Raw genomic sequence first — 21,246 nt, 5'->3', positions numbered from 1 at the left:
GAACAAGCTAGAAGTTCGGCAAATCCAGCTCGTGGAATGACCCAACCAGAATCCACGTCACAGACGCTCCCACAGGAGAAGGGCACATGCAGCATCCCAGCTCCAACTATCGACAATGTAGCCCCTATACTATTTCCAATCTTTAATAAGGAAGAAGGCGCATCTCTAAGTAGAGTCACAGGAAAACTACATAAAGCACAATTAAGAAAGAAACCTAAAAACCTACCTGCAAAGAATTGGAATAAACTAAATGGAGCACGGAAATTTCTTCGAAACATCAAAGTGGTGCACGTACTAGCAAATGAAACAAATAAACAACGGCCTAGAACTGCAATTAAACAAGTTCCCCCAAGCACGCTACCTATTGAAATAAGTGAGGCAGTGAATGTACACGGAGGGGCGGAACATGAAATTCCACCTGACTTGCTTAACATGTCAATTTATGACGATACTGAATATGAGGATGTTGACGATGCTGCGAGAAGTACTGGCAACCAATATCGACCTAGTACTGACAGATCCATGGACAAACTTAGGCCGATGGAAATGCCAGGGCGTACAGTCGTAGTGATGGGAAATAAAACAGCCGCATCTGAGACTGTAGGATCTGGTTTGGCTGTTGCACGATCATCATTAGAATCACCCAGTGCCACCAACGACACAAACAGTGGAGAGGCACCAGCAAGACCGCAAACGGGGAGCCCAATCTTTCAAACAACGCAGGACAAACCACTTAGGCTACACAGTGGAGAACGAACACAACTTTGAAGATGACCTACAATGATCAGAGTGAGAATGATCTGTGGGCAGGTCAGTGCCAAGGTGGCAAGGAAGGGGACACACTGTGTCATCCAAAAATACTCGACAAACATGAGAGGAGTCACTCAATAAGAGACCAGAAAGTTGTCCCCTCTCTGCACAAGAGGAACCAAACCAAGGGAAGAGTACAACATTTCCGGGTCAGACTAATGATTGACAGGCTTCAATCGAGAGATAACCTGATTTTAAACCGCAGTAACATCATTAAATTACTACATCTGGTGCCCAGTTTACGCTCAATCAACACAGACAACCTGCAGATTGTGGAATTCCCAGATGAGCGGCGAAACGACAAAGTGGTCCTTCATATAGTTTCGCCTTTAATAGCCAAATCCATTTTGGAGGATAGCGTCTCCCTGTTTTCTTTGGGCTTTGATGTATATAAGTTAGAAGACGATCATTCCTTAGCACAATCAAACGAAACGACCGAGAGACGGTAGCACAATTTCCAACGTGTGGTCGTACCTTAAATCGGTCTGCAACAGGACGGGCTAAGGTGGATTCAACCCGACATGTAGGACCAAGCTCGCCATCCCACGATAATATTAGAGTCCTTGGGTCGAGGAAAACCATGGAAGCTACTGCCAATAAACAAGTTTCGTTTGCCGAAGACCAAAGTCCAAATTCTGTTGATGCATTTGAAAAAACAAAAATAACTATACAAGGTCAAATGCAACCAGGTGGGATTATGATTAAAACCGATCAGGAATTAGACCATAACTGGCAATGGTTGGCCGTAACGCTAAACAACAATCGTCCACATTAATGTCAGAAGGCTCAAGCTCCTCAGCATCTCACCTTAGGCTCATGGAACACGCAAGGTTTCGGCCACCTCTTCAATAGCGAGTGGCTGGGAGATTTGACTATTGCTTGCCTACAGGAGACTTGGTTGCGCGCAATTCCAACCACACCAGAATTCCAGATTGCCGTAAACCCGGCCATACATCCTGGAAAAGGACGTCTGTTAGGGAGAATTCTCTGTTTAGGATGAATTTCCTAACCTAGTGAGTCCCCCAGCAGCTTTGCTGGATTTTTGGGGTTAATTTTTTTCTCCTGCCAAGAGTGAGACTCTTTTACCCTCACTCTTGGGCATGATTTGAGTGTGTTACTGTGAATCAAGATGTGTTTAATGGGCTATGGGGTCTTTTACTCCATAGGGCTTCATGTGGTTTTGTGATGTGTGTTACACAGCACCCTCCGTGCAGTAATACAGGGGTGTCATAGTGACCCCCAGTATAGACTCCATACCCTGGGACTGGCTACTGTCTCCCAGGGCATGTAAAGTCACCATTGACTTTACTAGTCTTAAATTCTGAACAGAACCAGTACAAACCATCATATTGTGGACGTACTGGCCGGGGCAATTCAATTGCCCCGGGGTCTGTTAGTCGACGGGGCACGTCTCCGTCCCCCCTGATCGAGTTTTGGCTGGTGGCAGTGGATACTACTTTTTATATTCAACCGCGAATATTTTCCTATGGGATTTCCCATTGTTTTAGGCTACGACCTTTATTTAATTATTTACGGTAGCCTCGAACATACCGCTGGTTTATTTAATTAATATTAATTCTCCGGTTGGTATTTTTTGCGAAAACTTGATTCTAAAATGGCGTTTGTGTTCTCTTCTGTGACTCCAGCCCAAGTCGAGGCCTTTGTTCCACGTTTTGGCAGGCTTGTCCACAGAAGCCCTCCAAAGTGGTGCCACTCTGTCTGGGGTACTTAGGAGGGGTGGAGGGAAATTTAGGCACCCTGGACTGAGTTGCCTAGGCAACTCCAAGTCGCACTCCATCCTGATTGGCCTGGCTCACCACTTAGCATGTTTGAGTGACAGCTAGGCTGAGTGAATGGGGGTTTCCTGCATAAAAGCAGGGCTTTGGGGACTGGAACTTCAGAAGTCTACACAGGACCTAAAGAATCCGGAGAGGGAGAAGCTGAACCGACCTACAACGACGACACCACCGGTGGAGCCCTGCTGAACCGACTCACCATTTCCCAACGACAGAGAAGTTCTTCTTCCTGGAGTCTTCTTCCTTTGAACTGGTGGGGATAACCAGTTTCACCGTCTTTTCGCTTTCCCGACGTACCTCGTGGCCGCCTTGCCCGTGCCAAGCATCCCGGCAACCGGGATACCAGGTTTTACCACGACCGCGAAACAAAGGTACCACCTTTAACCGGAAAACTCTGCGGCTGGTTTCTGCCTTGGTAGGGCAATGTCCTTCATCTTTCCTCCAAGTCGAGATCTTCTCTTCCCCTGGACGACGACGCAACTTGCACCCACTACCAGGAACAACTGCCACCGCTGGAGGATCCTTCCCACTTAAGGTACTGTGTCCCGCCTGGCTTCCTTTGCTACCGACTGTACGGGGTAGATTTAGCCCCCGGCTTTCGAACCTGGGTTAGCCTGGGACACCCTGGCTAAACTTTCCTAAGCCTCTCTAAACTCTTTTTGAACCCTCTGCAAGACTTTCTAAGCCTAGTGTAACTGTGTGATCTTGGACGCATTTGTGCTCTGCCCTCTCTAAGAGTGGGCCCAGCCTCTGGACTTTGGCTCACCAGTGACTTTTGCTCTTCTGCCTTGCTTGTAGTGTTCCTGAACCTTAGAGTGGTGTACCTTTCCATATTCTGTCTTTCTCCCCCCTTTCTCACAAACTTATTGGAGTGCAATCTAGTTAAGCGCTCACCTCTGTATGAATATAAGTGGTGTTTTACTGTGACTTATCCGATAAGGGAAAAGGGGTGTTTATATTACAATAGTAACTGTGTTTAGAATATTTTACAATAAGAGTGCTGGAGTGTTTCAAACTGTGTGTTTTTAAATAAATAATTATATACTTGGATACCAAAGCTCTGGTCAGTGTTTGCTTGTATTATTGTATCTGAGTGCCTATTGTGTATACTTTGCATACTGCCTAACTCTTCTTGAGGGAAATCTGACTGCTCAGCCACAGCTACCAGGTAAATCTGGGTGGTACAGACTGCTACCAAGTGGGTTTACTGCCAACACCTGTAGTCTTAAATCTTTTGCAGTGGTCCCTAAGGGAACTGCACAGGTTTCTGCCTAACAACGTCCTATGGCGGGTCTAATAACTTTGGTAAGACGCTCCTCAGGTTTTGACATCCTCAACTCAGTAAACCACTCCCCTTTCATCCAAGAGTCTACATTGGTAAAACTGGATGATGGCTCCCAAATAATAGATCAAATGACGATAATAAATGTCTATTGGAACCATGGGAGAGCAGGGAAACAAGAGTTCGACACAGTATCAACCATCATCGATCGCTTACTTGTGGATCAAAAAAGGTCCAACATAATACTGTGTGGTGACTTAAATATCGATCACTTCAACTCGAAGACAGCACAGAGCAAAAATGTATCGTCACAATGGATGATGGAAGTGAGTGCTAGAAACCGACAAATGCTGAATGGGTGCACCCTAGGAGATATACCACCGACTATGACTTGGAACCGCGAGACATATGGCTCCATAATTGATTACATTTTTGTATCAGCTGACCTCCATCAACGTGTGAAAACACTAAAGGTGTCCCAAAGGAAACCTAGTGATCATGACATGTAATTCACAAACATCAGGGGAAAAGATAAAGCAAAATGGATGCAGAAGATTAAAGTAGAAGCTAGTCGAGTGAGGCTAAGATTAGCGTAAGAGGAGGTAACTCGGATATCAAATCAATATTGTGATAGCCAAACATCTCTTGAGTATGCACATTTATTGGCCGATTTCAAGACCCATAATGGCGGCTCTAAACACGCGAACATGACACGCCTTCATTGCTTTGACCTAGAATCATTAACTCAAAAGCGACTGAAGAGACGATCAATTCGCCAAGCTCGAGCAGAGGATAAAGACACATGTGGTCTAAAGATCAAGGCCGCCAAACAAAGATACAGAAACTGGATCAGATCTCACAAAAGCATAATGTTACAAAATGACTCGGAGCAAATGTTAGAATGCCTCCAAAACAAGAACTCTCAAGCCTTTTGGAACCTAATTAATGGCACACAAGCTCCCCAAATGCCCCTGCAAGTAGCAATGGTATCGGAGACAGCATTGATAGCCCATTTTAAAAAAGTATACAAAGAAAATGTAGGGCCTCGAAACTTGGACGTGCCAACTCCCAAAAAATGGCCTTTAACTTTCCCCAAAGACGAAATTGTAGGAATAATCAGGAAAGCAAATAATTTGTGTGCCCCTGGTCCAGATGGCTTAACAATTTTTACTATCAAGCAACAGACAGAGCTATGGGCAGACGTCTGTGTGGCCCTCTTCCAGAGAGCGAATGATCAGTGCCAGACACCAAAATCATGGAAAACAGCAGTGATTGTACTGGTGTTTAAAAAGGAGGACACAACGTGCCCGAAAAACTATCGGCCGGTTGCGCTCCTCGGCGTGTTGGGGAAGATTTACGCAACAATGCTGCAATCTAAACTAGTAAAATGGGCCACAACCTCAAAACACATATACGTCAGACAGACTGGATTTGTTAAGCAAGTTGGTTGCTCGTTGAACTTGCTGTTGCTGAACTTATTGACAATGGAAGCGATAAGATCTGGAAAACCAATATATATTGCTTTTATTGATTTTTCTTACGCATTTGATATGATCGACCGAGATTTGCTATGGACTAAAATGCGTACTTGGGGCTGCCCAGAAGACCTAACGGCGGCAGTAAAAGAACTGCACACTGACACTTCGATTAGGATACATATGGATCAATCCGGTACCTTATCAGCACCGGTTTCAACATTCAAGGGAGTGAAGCAGGGTTGTCCCTTGGCAGCTGCGATATTCAGTCTATTTATATCCGACATTAGAACTTCCATTGAGGAGGTAAAATCATTACCTCCTACACAGATCGTATCTAAATTGGCTGCTCTATGCGGATGACCTCATATTGCTGGACCTAACACCTATTTGCCTGCAAAGAAAAATCAACGCAGTGCAGCAATTAATCGTCTGAGTGTTAACATACAGAAATACGAGATTCTTGTCCTTAAAAACCTTAAAGGGGGCAAGGTACGACGGGCATCTCAATAATTTTGGTCTATGTGAGAAGCAAAATTGCAGACAGTATCCAGAGTTAAATATCTCGGCATGACCATTAGTGCTTGTCTCATCGATGAGCCATGGACCACTGTGACAAAGCAAAAATGTAAACAACTGGCGATTCAGGGCTTAGTGCTAAAAAATAAATTTGGTAAGTTTTCTTTGAAAGCAGTGCTTTGTTTTTACCAACAAAAGGTAATACCAGTCTTAACGTGCAGGGCGGAAAATGCACTGGGTTGTTCTGGGGTTACCGAAAGAAATAGCGACTGCAGTGATCCGATATGAACTTTCGTTAATATCTATCCACGCACGAGTGTGTTGGAATCGCTTATCGTTATACCGGAAAACAAAAGCTTGCAAACAAATTCCGCAATTTAAAATCCTTCACAACGCCACCTCAATGACCCAAGGAGTTCTGGCAATGTGGCTGAAACGATGTGAAAACTTGATGGCAGAATACGACATCACTCCAGAGATGCTTCATGGTAATCCAGATGCAGCAAAAACAAAAATCTGGAGGATGGATTAGGAGTTGACTTGCGCAAAAAGGGGAGCTTCGAAACTAATGAGCGAGGTCCCACTGGAAGTCCGTGCTTACAACAAATTGCAAAAATACATCGAACTATTCCCAGATCCAAATGCTAGACGATTATTCATGAACTTCCGTCTCAACATGTTCAAAACGAAAGAACGCTTAAGAGCATGGTTGGTTAACGAGAAACTGGATACAATGTGCCGTTGTTGCTCACAACTAACTTCGATGGAACGGATAAGAAACTCATTGCCACTAACACATCTTTTGGCGACAATTGAAAAAGGGCTAGCGGAGTAAATTATGTATTCTTGAGATAGGCATGTAAACCAGTGGCCAAGAGGGCGGTACCCCCGTGTGGCGATCAATGGAGGACTCGTGTGATGTGGTGTGTGGAAAGATGGTTATATTGTAAAGAGATATAAAGTGTATGAATGTTATTTTAAAGGTTTGTAAGTAAACCAATAAAATTAATTTTAAAACATTTTTTAAAAAAAGAAGAAAGATCGTCGACTGCCTGCTTTGGATGGAGCCTGCCACGATGTCTGAAGTAGAGGGTCGTGACCCTATTGTTTATATGTCTTCATGGGAAGAAGCAGGAGACAAACTGTTGTAATCACAACTTTCTTGATCAAAACCCTGTTGGTGTCGCTCCGGGCTAGAGGGTCTAGTGCCCCTGTTTTCTTCCTCTGGGCAAGAGGGTCCATCAGCGGAAGGGGTCTCCTTCCTATTCAAAAAGTCCTTTTTCAGCCCGGAGAAGATGTCTGAAAGGGCAGCAGTGGCGGCTTCTGGCTGGCTCGGGAGGGCGGGGTCGTAGAGTCTTTACTCAATCGAGCTGGAATACATCCCCCATCAAAAGGTGCTTTCTTTTCCGTGTCTTTTTTCTCGGTAGGGAGTTTTCCTGCAGCTGCTCCTCCATGGTGTCCAGGCGCTGCTGGATAGGCAGGAGCATCTCCTATACAGCTCTCTTGATGCTAGTCTCCACAGTAGGGACCCAGTACCTTTTCCAGGCTGCTTGCCATCGCCACTTCGTCAAATTCATAGGTATCTTCCTCATATTCAGGCCAATCCTGGTCCTCATGAGCGAAGTACTGCGCTGCCATGATGTTAAATAGCACCTTTCTGTACACCCTTATTTATTTTATTTTTTTTAAACTTTATATATACTTTCTGTATATATATTTTCTTATCTTTTTTTTTTTTTTGTTAGTGGGCACAGACCGCCTTCTCTCAAGCCCACAGATATGAGTATAATGAGCCTTAATGAAAGAGTAACCCTGTCAAAAGGGCAGTATAAACATAGGCTGTCTCGCTTCTTCTCTTGTTTTCTTTCCCTTTTCTTTTTTTTGTGGAGTAGAACAGGTGAATCAATAGAATCAATAGAATCAGCTCCTGGCGCCCGCAATATCAAATTCGTTATATAAATGAAACGAAAAATGCGATTGCGAGCATCAGAGAGCTGAAAAGAGCACCTGCAGGAACAGGCACTCCCTCTGGTGACCGTGGGCGGCACCGCGGTCACACAGAGGCTAAATCCGCCGCTTCCCCGAAGTTTACCTTTCACACAGAACGCATCGGGGAAGCGACGGAGGACACGGGCGAGGGTTCGCGAAGGCTGAACCCTCGCAAAAGCAGATACACGGCTTGTAAGCCGAAAATAAGATTTTCTGCCGCGCAGTGCTCTCCGACGCCAGCAGGAAGTAGCTGGCGTCGAAGAGGAAAGTACGTAATGAATTGCGCGAAGCGCGTACTGATCAGAAAAATATAACAAGCGCAGCTAAGTGAGTAATATAAATGGCAATATACAAAATATATTACAAAAGTGCAACTAACACGAAACAACCAAAAATGATGCAGAATTGAATATGATGTACTTATCTCTCGCTGTGAGCAGCAAAGAAAGAGGAAGTGCATCATATTCAAGATTGTTTATGTGAGGACTTGGCCATTCATTGGAGGATACTGGTCACATGTTGGTGACCTTATACTGAACTTTTTCCTCAGTCCCCTGGGAAATGTAGTTTACGTTATTTACAGACTCTTAGGACTTTTTACATCATTTCATTGTTAAGTTTATTGTTATATATTTTTCTGTTCACAAAAAAAAAGAAAAAATAACTTGCTGCTGAGCGCTTTCTTTAATTATTTAATAAAGAAAGAGCAGCATAATGGCAGCCTCCGGTCTTGACATAGAAATAGAATAATAAGTAGCTACTCCTGCCTTTGAGACTGTAGTTCTCTACTGCTCTCCAGGATGCAATAATCGGCAACGGCTGGAAAGCCATTTCCTTGGAAAAAAAAAGCCTGATCCCGGAAGAATCTTGTAAACTACAAGTCGCTCCTAAATACTTTTTCATGCTTCTACCAGTTTTCCATTTGCAAATTGTTAAAACAAAAATAAATCTTACCCACCTATCTCATCTGTCAGATAATGATTTAACATGTTTTCTTGTTTTCCTGCAGATGGCACTATTGCCTCAGAAAATAGTTACATCATTTTGACAGAAGATATTCCTCGATTTGTTTCTTTGCTGGTGAGTATCCTTAATTATTGTAATGTAATATGCATTTACAATGTACCAACCGTTTTAAAGCACCTGTTGCAATGGCTGTATTAATTGATTTTAATGCGCCCCATGTTTCTTTTTACCTACAATAATTGTATTTTTGTGTGAAATCTAATACATAAGATTTAATTATCCATCTAGTCATTCTTGTGTAGGGGACTGAGGGTGGTGGGAAGATGGTGGCCAGGTGAAACCAGGCGTCAGTCGACTTTGGAACATGCGCTGCGATTGTAGGTTTCAGCCTGCGTTTCTAGCCACCTGATTGGCTGGTTCCCCCATGCCGGTGGCTAATCAATAATATACACAAATATATGTAAGGAAGAGCCAAAGAACAATATAGACAATAAAGGTGAATAAAGATAAACATTTAAAAAAACATATACATTCACCATTGCCTTCATAAATGCATTCAAATGACATATTCAACAAAAGAGTTAAGTAAAGGGGGGCATGGCCAACTGCTGAGCGATGAGGACGTGAGCCCCTAGCAGCTCCTGGGGCCGCCGCTGAATCCTGCTGAAACATCCTGGAAAACGTGATTAAACTTGCACCTGAACAGTGTTTCATTGATGGGAGCTACGGATTGACAGAACGCAGAAGGAACGGTCCAAATCCGCTGAATACCGCCAGAGATATCGGCTGTGGAGCGAGGTGCATGTGGGCACGCCTAGCGAGGTGGAAAATAGCCGCCAGAGCGGTGCTGCGCCTGAGAGATGTCGCCCGGTGCCAGACCAAACAGTAGTAACGACCCAGTTATCTGGAGCGGGCCACAAGCTCCTGTGCTGAAGAGGATAGAAGGTGGGAGTGCATCCCGCACATCGGAGGGTCAGAAGAAGAGCGCAGGCTACCCCTGTCGAGCGGAGCAGTGGGTGGTGCCATGGGAGGGATGCTCAGAGCGGCCGAAAGTTGATGTGAGGTGAGGTGAGGTGAGGTGAGGGCAGGACCGGCTACGGATTGCCAACCGCAAGCTAACAGCTGGAGACACGTCCCCTGCGGTGGGCGAGATTGACGTGGGACGGAGAGCTCTGCCTCCTGCACCCGGGTGATGACGGAGAGTGGTGACGGAACACTGCCACTCATTGCAGGATCCTGGGACTCCAAGATCTCCCACTGGAACGGCCGGGGCAACTGAGCAGTGACTCGACGGAGAAGGGAGGCTGTCTCCGATGACCCGTGGTGCTGGCTGGAGCTGGCTCCTATCATCGAACATATGCTGCCCAAGCATATGCTGTCTATGGTGTGTCCCAGCGGTGCAACTCACTATTAACCCCCTGAAGGCAAACTAGACAGAGGGGGCTACTGCAATACATTGTGTGGACGCATCTGGAATTTCCCCTTCCTCCCCCTGAGCAGAGACAAGAGCAACCTGCGCCTAAGGGGATAACACCTTGAGGCGGTCTAATTGCCCTTCAGAAATAAACTACGGTAGGAGACCAGCCCCCAGTTGCGGTGTACCCTGCAACCCCTTTTTTGCTGCATGCATATGAGGAGAGCCTAGCACATGAAAAGAAGCTGCTCGGCACACACAGAGGTTAAGTGCGGACTGTGTGGAGGACGGCGGCTTCTTATTTCCCGGCTACAGTGAGGCTAATCGAGCGCGCCTTGCGGCCTGTCCCCTGGGCCACCATGGTTCCGTGCTACACCTGATACCACCCACAGTGATAGCACAAAAAAAGCCGACCGCCACCCTACTACAGCCGAAAGCGATACACAATTGGAATGTGAGCCTTGGGCTTCAGGGGTCAGAATTATCCTGACGTTCTAACGGCTTAATGGGACCTCCTGCTGAGAGACTTCTGGCAGAAGAGAGACGCAGCAATACAGCCCTGGGTATGCGGTGCACCCTGTCCCCAGCCTAACAGTGAAGCGGAGCGCTGAAGTGGCGGGGAAAGAACCTGAAATTGACACCCACGTAAGGGGTGAGAGGGACGCCGGAGGGGAGTGTGGTGAAGCAATAATGTGCAAGGCAACAACGCCCATATCGATCCTGTCATTGGCCAGATGCTATAACAGGACTGAGGCTACCCCCATGCTGTGACTGACTGCCTACACTTTATCACTGCAAACTGCACAGAGCTGCCCACCGGCTGGGGAACACGCTGTCCTTGCTGTGCTGTGGAGGTGAGGGGTTGGTGGCTGTGCTGGTTCTCGACTACTGTTCGTGACCGATACTATACTGTGCACCCGCTCAAACAACTGACGTATACCAGTGCTGGGACCTCGTGCCTGGACACACCAGGGTGCAGTACAAGGATAGGGTTGCTGCGGACCGTGTCTCAGCTCTGACTCACTGGGATGGGAACGCGACTCAAGTGCTGGTTCCGGTCGGGGCGACACTCTCGGGGCACTCCGAACCACTCTCGGTGCCCATAAATAGAACCAACAGACACCGCAGACCCCCTGTTCACCGGCGAGCTCTGTATCAAAACGTGGGTAAAGATAAAGCAAAGAAAGCGCCACACAGTGTACCATGAATCAATACGCGATGATCATCTCTGCTGCAACAACGGACTCTACATCACAGGCGACCTCCTCTGAGGAGGCAGAACCTCTGTCCTTAAGACGTGATGGCTGCCATTGCCAACTCTCGCACCTCCATGGAGAAAAAGATGGCATGACAGCTGAAAAATCCTTCCCTCGCCACGACCTCCAGAAACTGTCCCCCCGCACTGGAGAGGTGGAGCACCGCATCTCCGGAGTGTAAGATGACCTTGGTGGAGTACACCAGCAACTCTCGCAGGCACTGTCACGTTTAAAGACCCTGGAGGCGCGGGTCTGTGAAGGCGAGGGCAGGTCACGCTGCAATAATATTCGCATTCTGGGCCTTCCAGAGAACAGAGAAGGGCTCAGCATGGAACTCTTCTTGGATCAATGGTTGGCAGATCTTTTTGCACTGAAATCCTTCTCCAAATTCTTTTAGATTGAAAGAGCCCATCAGATTGCGGCTCTTAAATTATCGGAACAGAGACGCAATTCTACAGATGGCTCGCACAAAAAGGACGATCACACATAATGGCTCCAAAATCGCCTTTTTCCCGGATTATACCCGTGAGGTACAAAAGGCCAGAAAGTCCTTCGAGCATCGGAAGAGGAAACTTCACTCCATAAACGTGAAATATGGACTGCTCTTTCCGGACCAACTAAAGATTTACCACAAAGGCACCACGGTGCACTTCACAGAACCGCAGGAGGCCTGGAGATGGGCTGAGAACCACATTGAGGGAAATTGGGGAGAGGGCGACCCGAACCCCAGGGGGAGACCGCAGACCCGACCAAGTCGAGGCCTGCCTGCACGGCAACCCCTGCCACCAGAAAAAAACGATCCGGGACAGGAAGCAGACCCCTGAAACCGATGATCTAAGTATGCCAGATACAGAATGAGTAAGATGTGTGATCCGATGTAAGATGGTGAACCGTCCGAGGTGGCATGTTGATCCTTGGTTCCTCTTCCTTACAACACTATCCTAGCGGCGGCCGCCGCCGTGTCCACTACCGGAGATCTCGAGCCTCTAGCAGGCGTAGTAAGGTTACTGGTTAGGGTCTGGTTCTAGTTGCCTCCCGGCGAATGTTCGGGCGACAGATACTTCAGGTTGAGGTGTACTATAGGGAGGGGGGAGGGTGGGAGGATGTTTACCCTTGTTTAGTATTCAAGTTTGTTAGACGAATGTGTGCGCACCGCAATACATATACTTACCTGAACTAGCTAATACGCATATTCAACACTGCCCACCAGTGGTGACATAACTATACTTAGAAATGGCACACACTCATAATCAGCTAGGGAGCGATGGACCACATGTGTCCAACGATTTGTGGTCCGGTGTCAAGAGTAGTTTGGTCACCCAATTGCTCAGTAGGCACTCTCAACATCGCCCTCATCACTGAATCACATCTGGCAGGCACAACATGCAATCTCTTTCACAGGACTAGCAGTGGTCTGGGAGGCCTTTAAGCCTGTGTTCCGAGGTGGGGCGATTTCTTGGATGTCTGCAAAGAGGAAGGAACGCACCCGTCGGGTGACGGAAGCAGAGAGGGAGGCCGAAGTGTGGAAGACTAAGTATATACAAAATAATACCCCAGAGATACACCGGTCCCTTCTGAAGGCCAAAGAATGCCTCAAGAATATTGCACTTGGCAATGCGAAACATGCCCACTAGGTAACTAGGGCACGCATTTATGAACACGGAGATAAAGCAGGCAAACTGCTGGATTGGCTGGAGAGGAGAAAGGAAGGACACCAACATGTCACAGGGATTACGAATATCCAAAATGAGCCGGCACACCGAGACTCTGCCATCGCAGAGACGTTTGCGGAGTACTACGCTACACTACCCTGACGCTGTATACTCAGCAGATTTTTCCATACTAAATAAAATTGTCCTCCCCTAGCTGACTCACTCTCAACGTATTCAGCTGGATATAGACCTTACGGACACCGAAATATCAGAGGCCATCACCCAGCTGCATTTGGGGAAAGCACCAGGTCGTAATGGGATCCCAATCGTGACCTGGAAAAAAACTAGGTGGGACTGCAACAGCGACCAGTTGCATAAGGTCTTTCTCCATTGCTGAGACCAAGGTATCCTCCCTCCAGACCTGTGCAAAGCAAGTATTGTATTCATCCCCAAGCCGAGGAAACCCCCAGAGCTCTGCAGTTCGTATAGGCCGATCTCGCTGATCAACGGGGAGGCCAAAATCTTAGCCAAGGTGCTTGCGACGCGACTGCAGGCAGTTATCCTTTCACTGATCCACCCGACCAATGTGGTTTCATGCCGAACAAATCGATGCGTATGAACCTGAGACATCTCCCTATGCTCCTAGTACGGACCGCAATCCTCAAACCCCCGCCCCCCTCGCCCTGTTAGCAATTGATTTAGAGAAGGCCTTTGACACTGTGTTATGGGGAAGTCTTTGGGAAATTCTGCGTCGGATGGGATTTGGAGACACATTCCTGGGGTGGGTGAGGTTACTATACGAATCCCCACAGGCAGATGTTGGGGTCAACAGCTGGGGATCCAACGCCTTTTCGCTGGGCAGGGGGACGCGTCAGGGGTGACCCCTTTCCCCCCTGTTTGCGTTAGCTATTGAGCCCATAGCCCTATGGCTTTGTCAAACCAATAGATGGGCGGGCTTTAAATGGCCTGAAGCGGAACAGGACAAACTCTCTCTATATGCAGACGAGCTGCTGATATATATGGGGGACCCGGCTCGCACTTGTCCAGTGGTTACACAAATACTGGCAAGCTACGGGGCATTTAGCGGACTTCGAGTTAACTGGGGAAAGTCGAGCTTCTTTTCAGTAAAGGGGGGAGAATACCGCCTGACTGCCCATATAAGATTGAACGGGAATGCTTACGCTACTTTGGCATTAAGATCTCAGGAAACCTCGTGCAGTATGTGCCTCGTAATTTACAACCCGTTATTGACCGATTCGCAAGTAATGTCCAACATTGGAAGCGCTCCCCCGATTCCTGTATGCTCTCCAAAATGCCCCACTCTGAATCCCTGACCCAGAGTTCCATCGGATAGACAGCCATCTTCGAAAGCTCATATGTGGCGGGGGCCACCCACGTATTGCCCTGAGTGCTCTCCAACAATCCATTTGGGAGGGTGGTATAGGCCTGCCACACCTCCAAACGTATTATGGGGCGAGCCAAATGTCCGTAATCAACAATATGCTCCATGGCAATTGGGAGTTATCACACATTAGGGCTGAAATCCCGGGGCGACCAAACATCTCACTTAGAGCGCTACTTTGCCAACCCCTAAAAAACCCTTCCCCGCACATGACAACAACACACATCGCTATATGGAGGAGAGCACACAGGCACATTAGATGGGCACAGAGGGTCACTCGGATGCACCCCATGTGGAATAACAACTGTTTGGCCGAGATTAATAAATTGCCAATGTGGCCGCGATGGGCTGAGGCCCTAATAATGGTGGTTGGTGAGGTTCTTGCCAGGGAAGATCTCATCTCTTTCGAGTTGCTTCAACAGAAATTCCACAGACAGAACAATACCACTACACACAGCTTACCCATGCTCTGCGTAGGAAGATCCCTTCACTTACAAATGTGCCAGAGTGTTCTCCCATAGAACGTAACCAACTGATAGAATGTATTCCCACCAAGGTCGCATCTACCCTATATAGTGTCATAGCGGCTTTTGCCACTCCCGAACTGGACACCCTGAAACAGAAATGGAAAGGGGATGTGGGCACTATTGATCGGAGGATTGGATACAGCAAGGGAAATAGCAATTACTTCCAGACTTCGCCTAGTACAACTCAAGATACTGCATAGGATATACCATCCCAGGGTGGAATTATATGGGTGGGGCCAGGCCTCCAACACAAACTTTTTGAGATGCCGGGCAGAAGAGTACTTTCTTACATATCCTGTGGACCTGTCCCAAAATCCAAACATTCTGGCTATAATGCTGTGCCAAACTATCTAAGACGCTAGGGGAGAGGTGCCAATGGATCCTAAGCTATTATTGCTGGGCATACCTGATGAACAAATAACTAACAAGTGGGAAAAGCTGTTTATTTTCACGGCAGCTGGACTGATCAAGCGGAACATTGTCCATCTGTGGGGCTCACCGAAGACACCAGTACTAGCCCAGTGGTTCGCTGATAAGGATATATGTGCAGTAGTGGAACGTTGCATATACACGGTGCGTGGCTGTCCACTAAAAGCCACTAAAGTGTGGGGCAAATGGGAAGACGTGAACTAGTCGGAGTCCCTGAGACATTATTAAGGGAAAGAAGCCCAACCATTCAGACTGATTTGAAAGTATCCGCTGTTATAATGTGTCGCTGAATCTGTCCTTCCTGCTACGATTTGCCAATTGTAAGGAAGTGTATGTATGTGCATGGTGTTTGTATGCTTTTAAATAATAAAAAGATTTATTAAAAAAAAAGTTAAGTAAAATGATGCAATAAATGATGGAACCATTTCACAAGTGAATTCCCTAGCATAAGCAGTTCCTAAGAACCTACCTATGCAGCTCTAATGTCTCGTGTTAAATGTTTTATCGTCTTACTTTTTGTCTTTGTGTTCTCGTCTCTGCGCCCCGAAGCTCGAGAGCTACCGGCGCAATACAAATAAATTAAATTAAGTAAAAACCTTGTGCCCAAAAAGTCACAGGATTCACAATGATTCGCCACAGAATGGAGTGTCTGAAGGTAAGTTCTAATTTACTTGTGTTGGTGATAGTTCAAAGAAGATATTCAAAAATGGTACAAAGCTAAGTAATTGTGTTCTTAACTTCAGAAAATACTACCCAGGATCGACCAAAAGGCAGTGGAATAGAAGGTTAGGAGACTAATGGACTGGTTCCCAATGTTATCCTATGGGAAACAGGTGGGGGAACTGATGCAATGCGTTTACTCACCCCCCCCAACACAGATTTTCCCATATGACTTGGTAGGTCTGCTCAGGGTCTCTGAAGGTTGGATTTCCCACCGTTGATTCCAGTGAGAGAGGTGCCCAAGAGCTGCGAGTGCAAGGATTCTTCCTGTCAGATACAGCAGCAAGATGCAACCAATGACGATGACGATATGCAAGATTCACTGATGCACGCCTCTTCAGGACACTACACAGGACTGTGGAAGGCGTGTTCCATCTACGGTGTCCGCACACAGACGACGACAGGCGTCCTTCCAGTCACGGTTGCTGAAGCATTTCTAGGACAGGATAACTTGATGCTGGGACGCTGAAATTCAGAGGAAACACACCATGTACCAGGAGCTGGCGACTACCAAAGGTCCGGGTTCAGATGCGGAACGACTACTGTTCTAGTGAGGTAGCCCGAGAAAGCTGGTCAGTCCACCCGGGAGGTCCAGGGTCACTTCAGAAGGCTCATTGTGGCTGGTTCCTCAGAAGGCATCAAGACAAGTTGGTCCCACTAGTCCAAGGGCTGAAGCACTGCTCAGGGTCTCTGGGGATCAGGTAGTCCAGCAGAGCTTCAACGGACGAGGTGCACCAAGGAATGCCAGGCCTCTTCAGGAGTCTTCTTCGGATCTTCAGTCGGCTGTACGTCTACGAGGGATTCTTGGCTCCAATGCTGATCTGCAGCCATTTCTTCAGGAGTCGTCGTCTTATCCAAAATTCAGGCTGAGGGTAAGTCCAACCACAACAATGGCAATGATCTGCACCATTCAAACAGCCAATAGTTGTCAAATCAGTGAAAATTACTGGTTTCACTCATGCCCACACCTAGACTGTTTGACACCACATATGTGGAATGGGACCTGACAGTCGATCCCCCTTCCTGGGAGAGACGCACACACACACACACTCCCCCGCCTTCTCCTACCCAATCCCTCATGTCGCTGCCATTTTAGGGAACTAGCCACGTTTAGTAGCAATGTGTGGTGAACGCAAATGTGCACACTAAGCATAATGCAACACTGGTAAAAATGTATGCTGCCACCAGCTTGTCTTTAGGCACTGTGATGCTTGAAATGCCTTATAGAGGGACAAGGCCTCCTAGTCCCTGTACTGCCAATTCTATGTGTGTGTTTTCCTTAGGTTTTCTGCCACTGAGGTCCAGCCTGGACCGCTGACAGTGCAGCTCTTCATTTTATCTTTTGGTGAACAGCACCCATGGGATACCCTTGTACCCCTTATGTGTGTGTTTGGGCACCTGTGTGTTGCCCACAGAGCAGGGTATCGGCTAGTGGCAGCTACATGTTGACTTGGCAGTGACTCAGAGTGCCCTCGATTTTGGGGCTACCCAAGCCCTGCCATTGGAATCAATGGATTGCTCACAAAGGCAAGATGGCCACTTGTTTTCTATTGCCTTTTACTATGTTTGCAGAGATTTGGAGGGAGATCCTTATCGTTAGCAGGTGCCGCCCTCTGGAACAGCCTCCCTGCCACCCTCTGTCTTGAGCCTAAGCTTCTTAAGTTCCCTATACTCCTCAAGATCTTCCTCTTCTTCTCCTCCTCCTTCTCTCTCCCTCTACCCTGCTAGCCTAGCTCTTTGCTCTTTCCATCCCTCCCTCCTCTTCCCTACAACTTGCCAACTGGTTGTCTGGTGTACCTCAAAATCTCACAGGTCCCAGTCACCCCTGCCATTCCTCTCTACACTTGCCTCAGGGCCCTGAACCCCACCCTCCCTCAATGCACTTGAGAATTAACCCTACAGAGTGGCTCTCTCTGTACTTACCCAGTCTCCATCGACTGGGTAAACCTGGACCTCCCCCTTCCTTGACCGTCTGTGCACTTGCACAATTCGATTGCACGTTTGCCTAAAGGTCGCCTGTCTGTTCTCCCTTGTCTTCACCCCTTAATGTGCACTTGGAAAAACTGCAGAATCGTTGTAGGCCTATTTGTTGTATCTCAATTGTTCAATGTATTATATTCACTTACTCTGCCTGTGCATACGATTATAGTCTCAGAATGTCAAGGGCTCTGAGCGACTGTTGATTTCCCCATGTTCCCACCCTCCTTGAGTGCTTTGTAACGCTTGCCTGTATATGGGCGCTATATAAATAAACATTACCATTTGTTTCCCAAAGTCCGGGGAAGCACGGTCTCTGTTCCCTTCCTCCTGAATCTCCCAGGGTCCTGTGAGAAGGCTGAATGTGTCTCCCCGACTAGTCCCCGGGGGTCTGTTATACCGGTGGCCAGGACACGGCCATCACTATTGAATCCAGTTCCTGGGGGTGGACTGGTGAGGGAGGATCACTCGGATGGGTGGGGTCCTTGGGGAGTGGAATTGGGACACCGACGGGTGAGACGCGGTAACACCTTTTCTCACACACACACACACACACACACACACACACCCACACCCACACCCACACCCACACCCACACCCACACCCACACACCCACACGAGCCAGGCAGACCTAACAAGAGGTCACGAGACAGCTATCCTGGCACGGCAGTTTAAGAGGAGGAGAAAGACAGCGAGAACTGAAAGACGAACAAAGAGAGAAGCAGTCTTGCCCTTTTCAAGTAAAGCCAAGCAGTTCATCACAGCCAGTGAGTTGATGGGAGAACTGATAAAAAAAACAAACTGTGTTGAATGAAAGTCGCAAAGTGGCACATTGAGGAAAGTTCAAAGAACTATAAATTGTTTAGGGAAATCCAACTGCAGAGGGGTCCGGTAGCAAGTGGGTGCTCACTCGAGACACTCTGCTTGATCCCATGTTTGAAAGAAACTACTGATAACAGAAGGCCCTAGGGGAGTCGCAAAGTTAGGTCAAAGTGATCATACAGGGTCTAGCAAAATCCCTGTACAGTCGAATGTCTTAGACTGACATTGAGAACGCAAGCAAAGCGAATCCTGCATCAGAAGAAAGTAAAAGGAATTGTGAAATGGCAAGAGTGAACCCGACAGAGGGATGCCAATGCAGAGTGGCAGAGAGGCGAAGTCCGAAGTCTAAAGTCCCAAGAAACAGTGTGTTCACCAAAGTGAACCCGGAAGAAGGACCTCCAAGATGAACTGTTTGAAAAGACATTAAGATTTGTGAGTGCCAAAAGAGAAATTTGATATGTGAAAGGCCACATTGAACCCGACGGAGGGAGGCAAATGTTTAAAGAGGTCCGAGCCCGGAAGAGGCGATCCAGGGGTGAGAAGCCATCACCCCAACGACACGTGAGTGCAACCGAGAAATTGTTTGGAATATAAGACAGAGTGAACCTGATAGAGGGAGGCCGATATTCGAGATGGGTCTGAGCCTGGAAGGTGGCATCACCCCCCGTACATTTGAAAGCACTTTTTTTTTGTTATTTTTGGAACACATCGGGTCATCGGAGGCAAGAGGCTTTTGTACAAAAGAGACTTAACCACCGATGGCCCTGATATCTAAAGCGGACCTGTCGTCTCTTGCTGGGAAAGCTCGAGACTGTACTGTGTTTAGAAGTCCCACCTTGTCCTGTGCACAAAATGTGGGGAAGGGAGACCTTGGCTACCACATCCTGACTTATCATTTGTAAACACTTCTTTCTTGTGAACCTTATCCCACACTCATTTTGTATTTAGCGTAAGGATTGGCAATAGATTGTTTTAAAAAATATAGGCTCTTTTATTTTGGCAAGATGCCCCTAGGACTGCCTTATTTTGATTTGATGGTCGTAGCTTGCTTCCATCTTAAATGTATGTTTAGATTAGTCCTTTTTCCACCCGACTTATACAATTTGTAATAAACACCCTTGAACTGTGAGCACTTGTCTGTCTATTCTTGATACCATGCTTTCCTTACAGTCCGAAGGTGCATTTCTTGACCGCTGGTAGCCGTTGCTGTCTCCCGTCTAGTAGAGAGGTACCCTGGCATAGTGCTGCTGGACACCCGTAGCTGCGAAAGTTCCAAACTGCCTAAGAACATTTGTAAGGACATCCTTGCCGTCCCCACTGACCACTTTTTCCCACTGGGTGCAGTGGAAGGTCCACCAAAGGTTTTCCTGCCAACAGAAACTAAAAGACGTCCCGAGGGTCCAGACTTAGTGAGGGTTTGAGGTCCACTCCAGTGGTCAAGTGTCATGATGCCTACCCCCGAGCATTCGGATCGAGTCCATCAGCCCCGGGAGCAGGCATCCAGATACTCATTGAAACCCCAACAGCCCCGGCTGGGGGCTGTTTGGATTCAGACCTGGCGCCTTAGGCGCCAGGCTCATCATAGAAATCAGTCCTGGCGCCATAGGTGCTAGGCTCATAGACTTTACTTACCTTATGCAGACCATGCTGCAAATGAGTCCAAGCCAACGTGAGGCCTGGATGGGACTATTTTATTACAGGGACTATTTTTTACTCAGGTGTGGTTCTGGGGAACTTCTTACCTGGGACTACTTTGCAGGCTATTTAAACCACGCCCGAACAGCAGCTCATGCTTCGTGGTGTTCTGCATCCAGCAGCGTAACGCTCACCGTGTCTGCAAGTCAGCATCCAGTCTTCTGCCACGCCCGCCTCGAATCCGGAGCTCCTAGACAAAAGGAAAAGAAAGGAGAAGAGGTTAGATCACGGACAATATTTGATTCCTTACCTTATTCCGGACCCAGCACATCTCCGAGCCTGGAAAGGACATTATTTCAGCACGCGTCGCTTCGCCAGCAGCAGCGCTGCGTTATACTCACCAGTCCACCGCATCTTTCAACTCGGCGCTGCCTCCATCATTTTCTTCGTCGAAACCCAGCACCTGGGGGGAAAACAAAAGGAATAACAAGGTGAGCCGAGAAAACCGACAAAGACAATCTCTTTGCCACCATAGGCTTACCTGCTTTACCACCGGAGGTATTATCCTTTAATTC

At 47.5% G+C, this 21,246-nt stretch overlaps 1 protein-coding gene across 2 annotated transcripts in view; it reads left to right on the top strand.

The window, feature by feature from the left end:
• The window catches only part of DNAAF9 (dynein axonemal assembly factor 9), a 2,133,167-nt gene that overhangs the window by 954,925 nt on the left and 1,156,996 nt on the right, over positions 1-21,246 (top strand). For both annotated transcript variants that reach the window (XM_069632250.1, XM_069632251.1), the window contains exon 18: positions 8,881-8,951. In XM_069632250.1, coding sequence (XP_069488351.1) covers positions 8,881-8,951 — 71 coding nt within the window. The remainder of the gene's footprint in view (positions 1-8,880; positions 8,952-21,246) is intronic.

Source organism: Ambystoma mexicanum, chromosome 6q, assembly GCF_040938575.1.
Source record: "Ambystoma mexicanum isolate Mex_15411 chromosome 6q, UKY_AmexF1_1, whole genome shotgun sequence".
In the NCBI taxonomy this organism is placed as follows: domain Eukaryota; kingdom Metazoa; phylum Chordata; class Amphibia; order Caudata; family Ambystomatidae; genus Ambystoma; species Ambystoma mexicanum.
The sequence above is the reverse complement of the archived record's forward strand: the minus strand, read 5'-3'. Positions and strand labels throughout refer to the sequence as shown.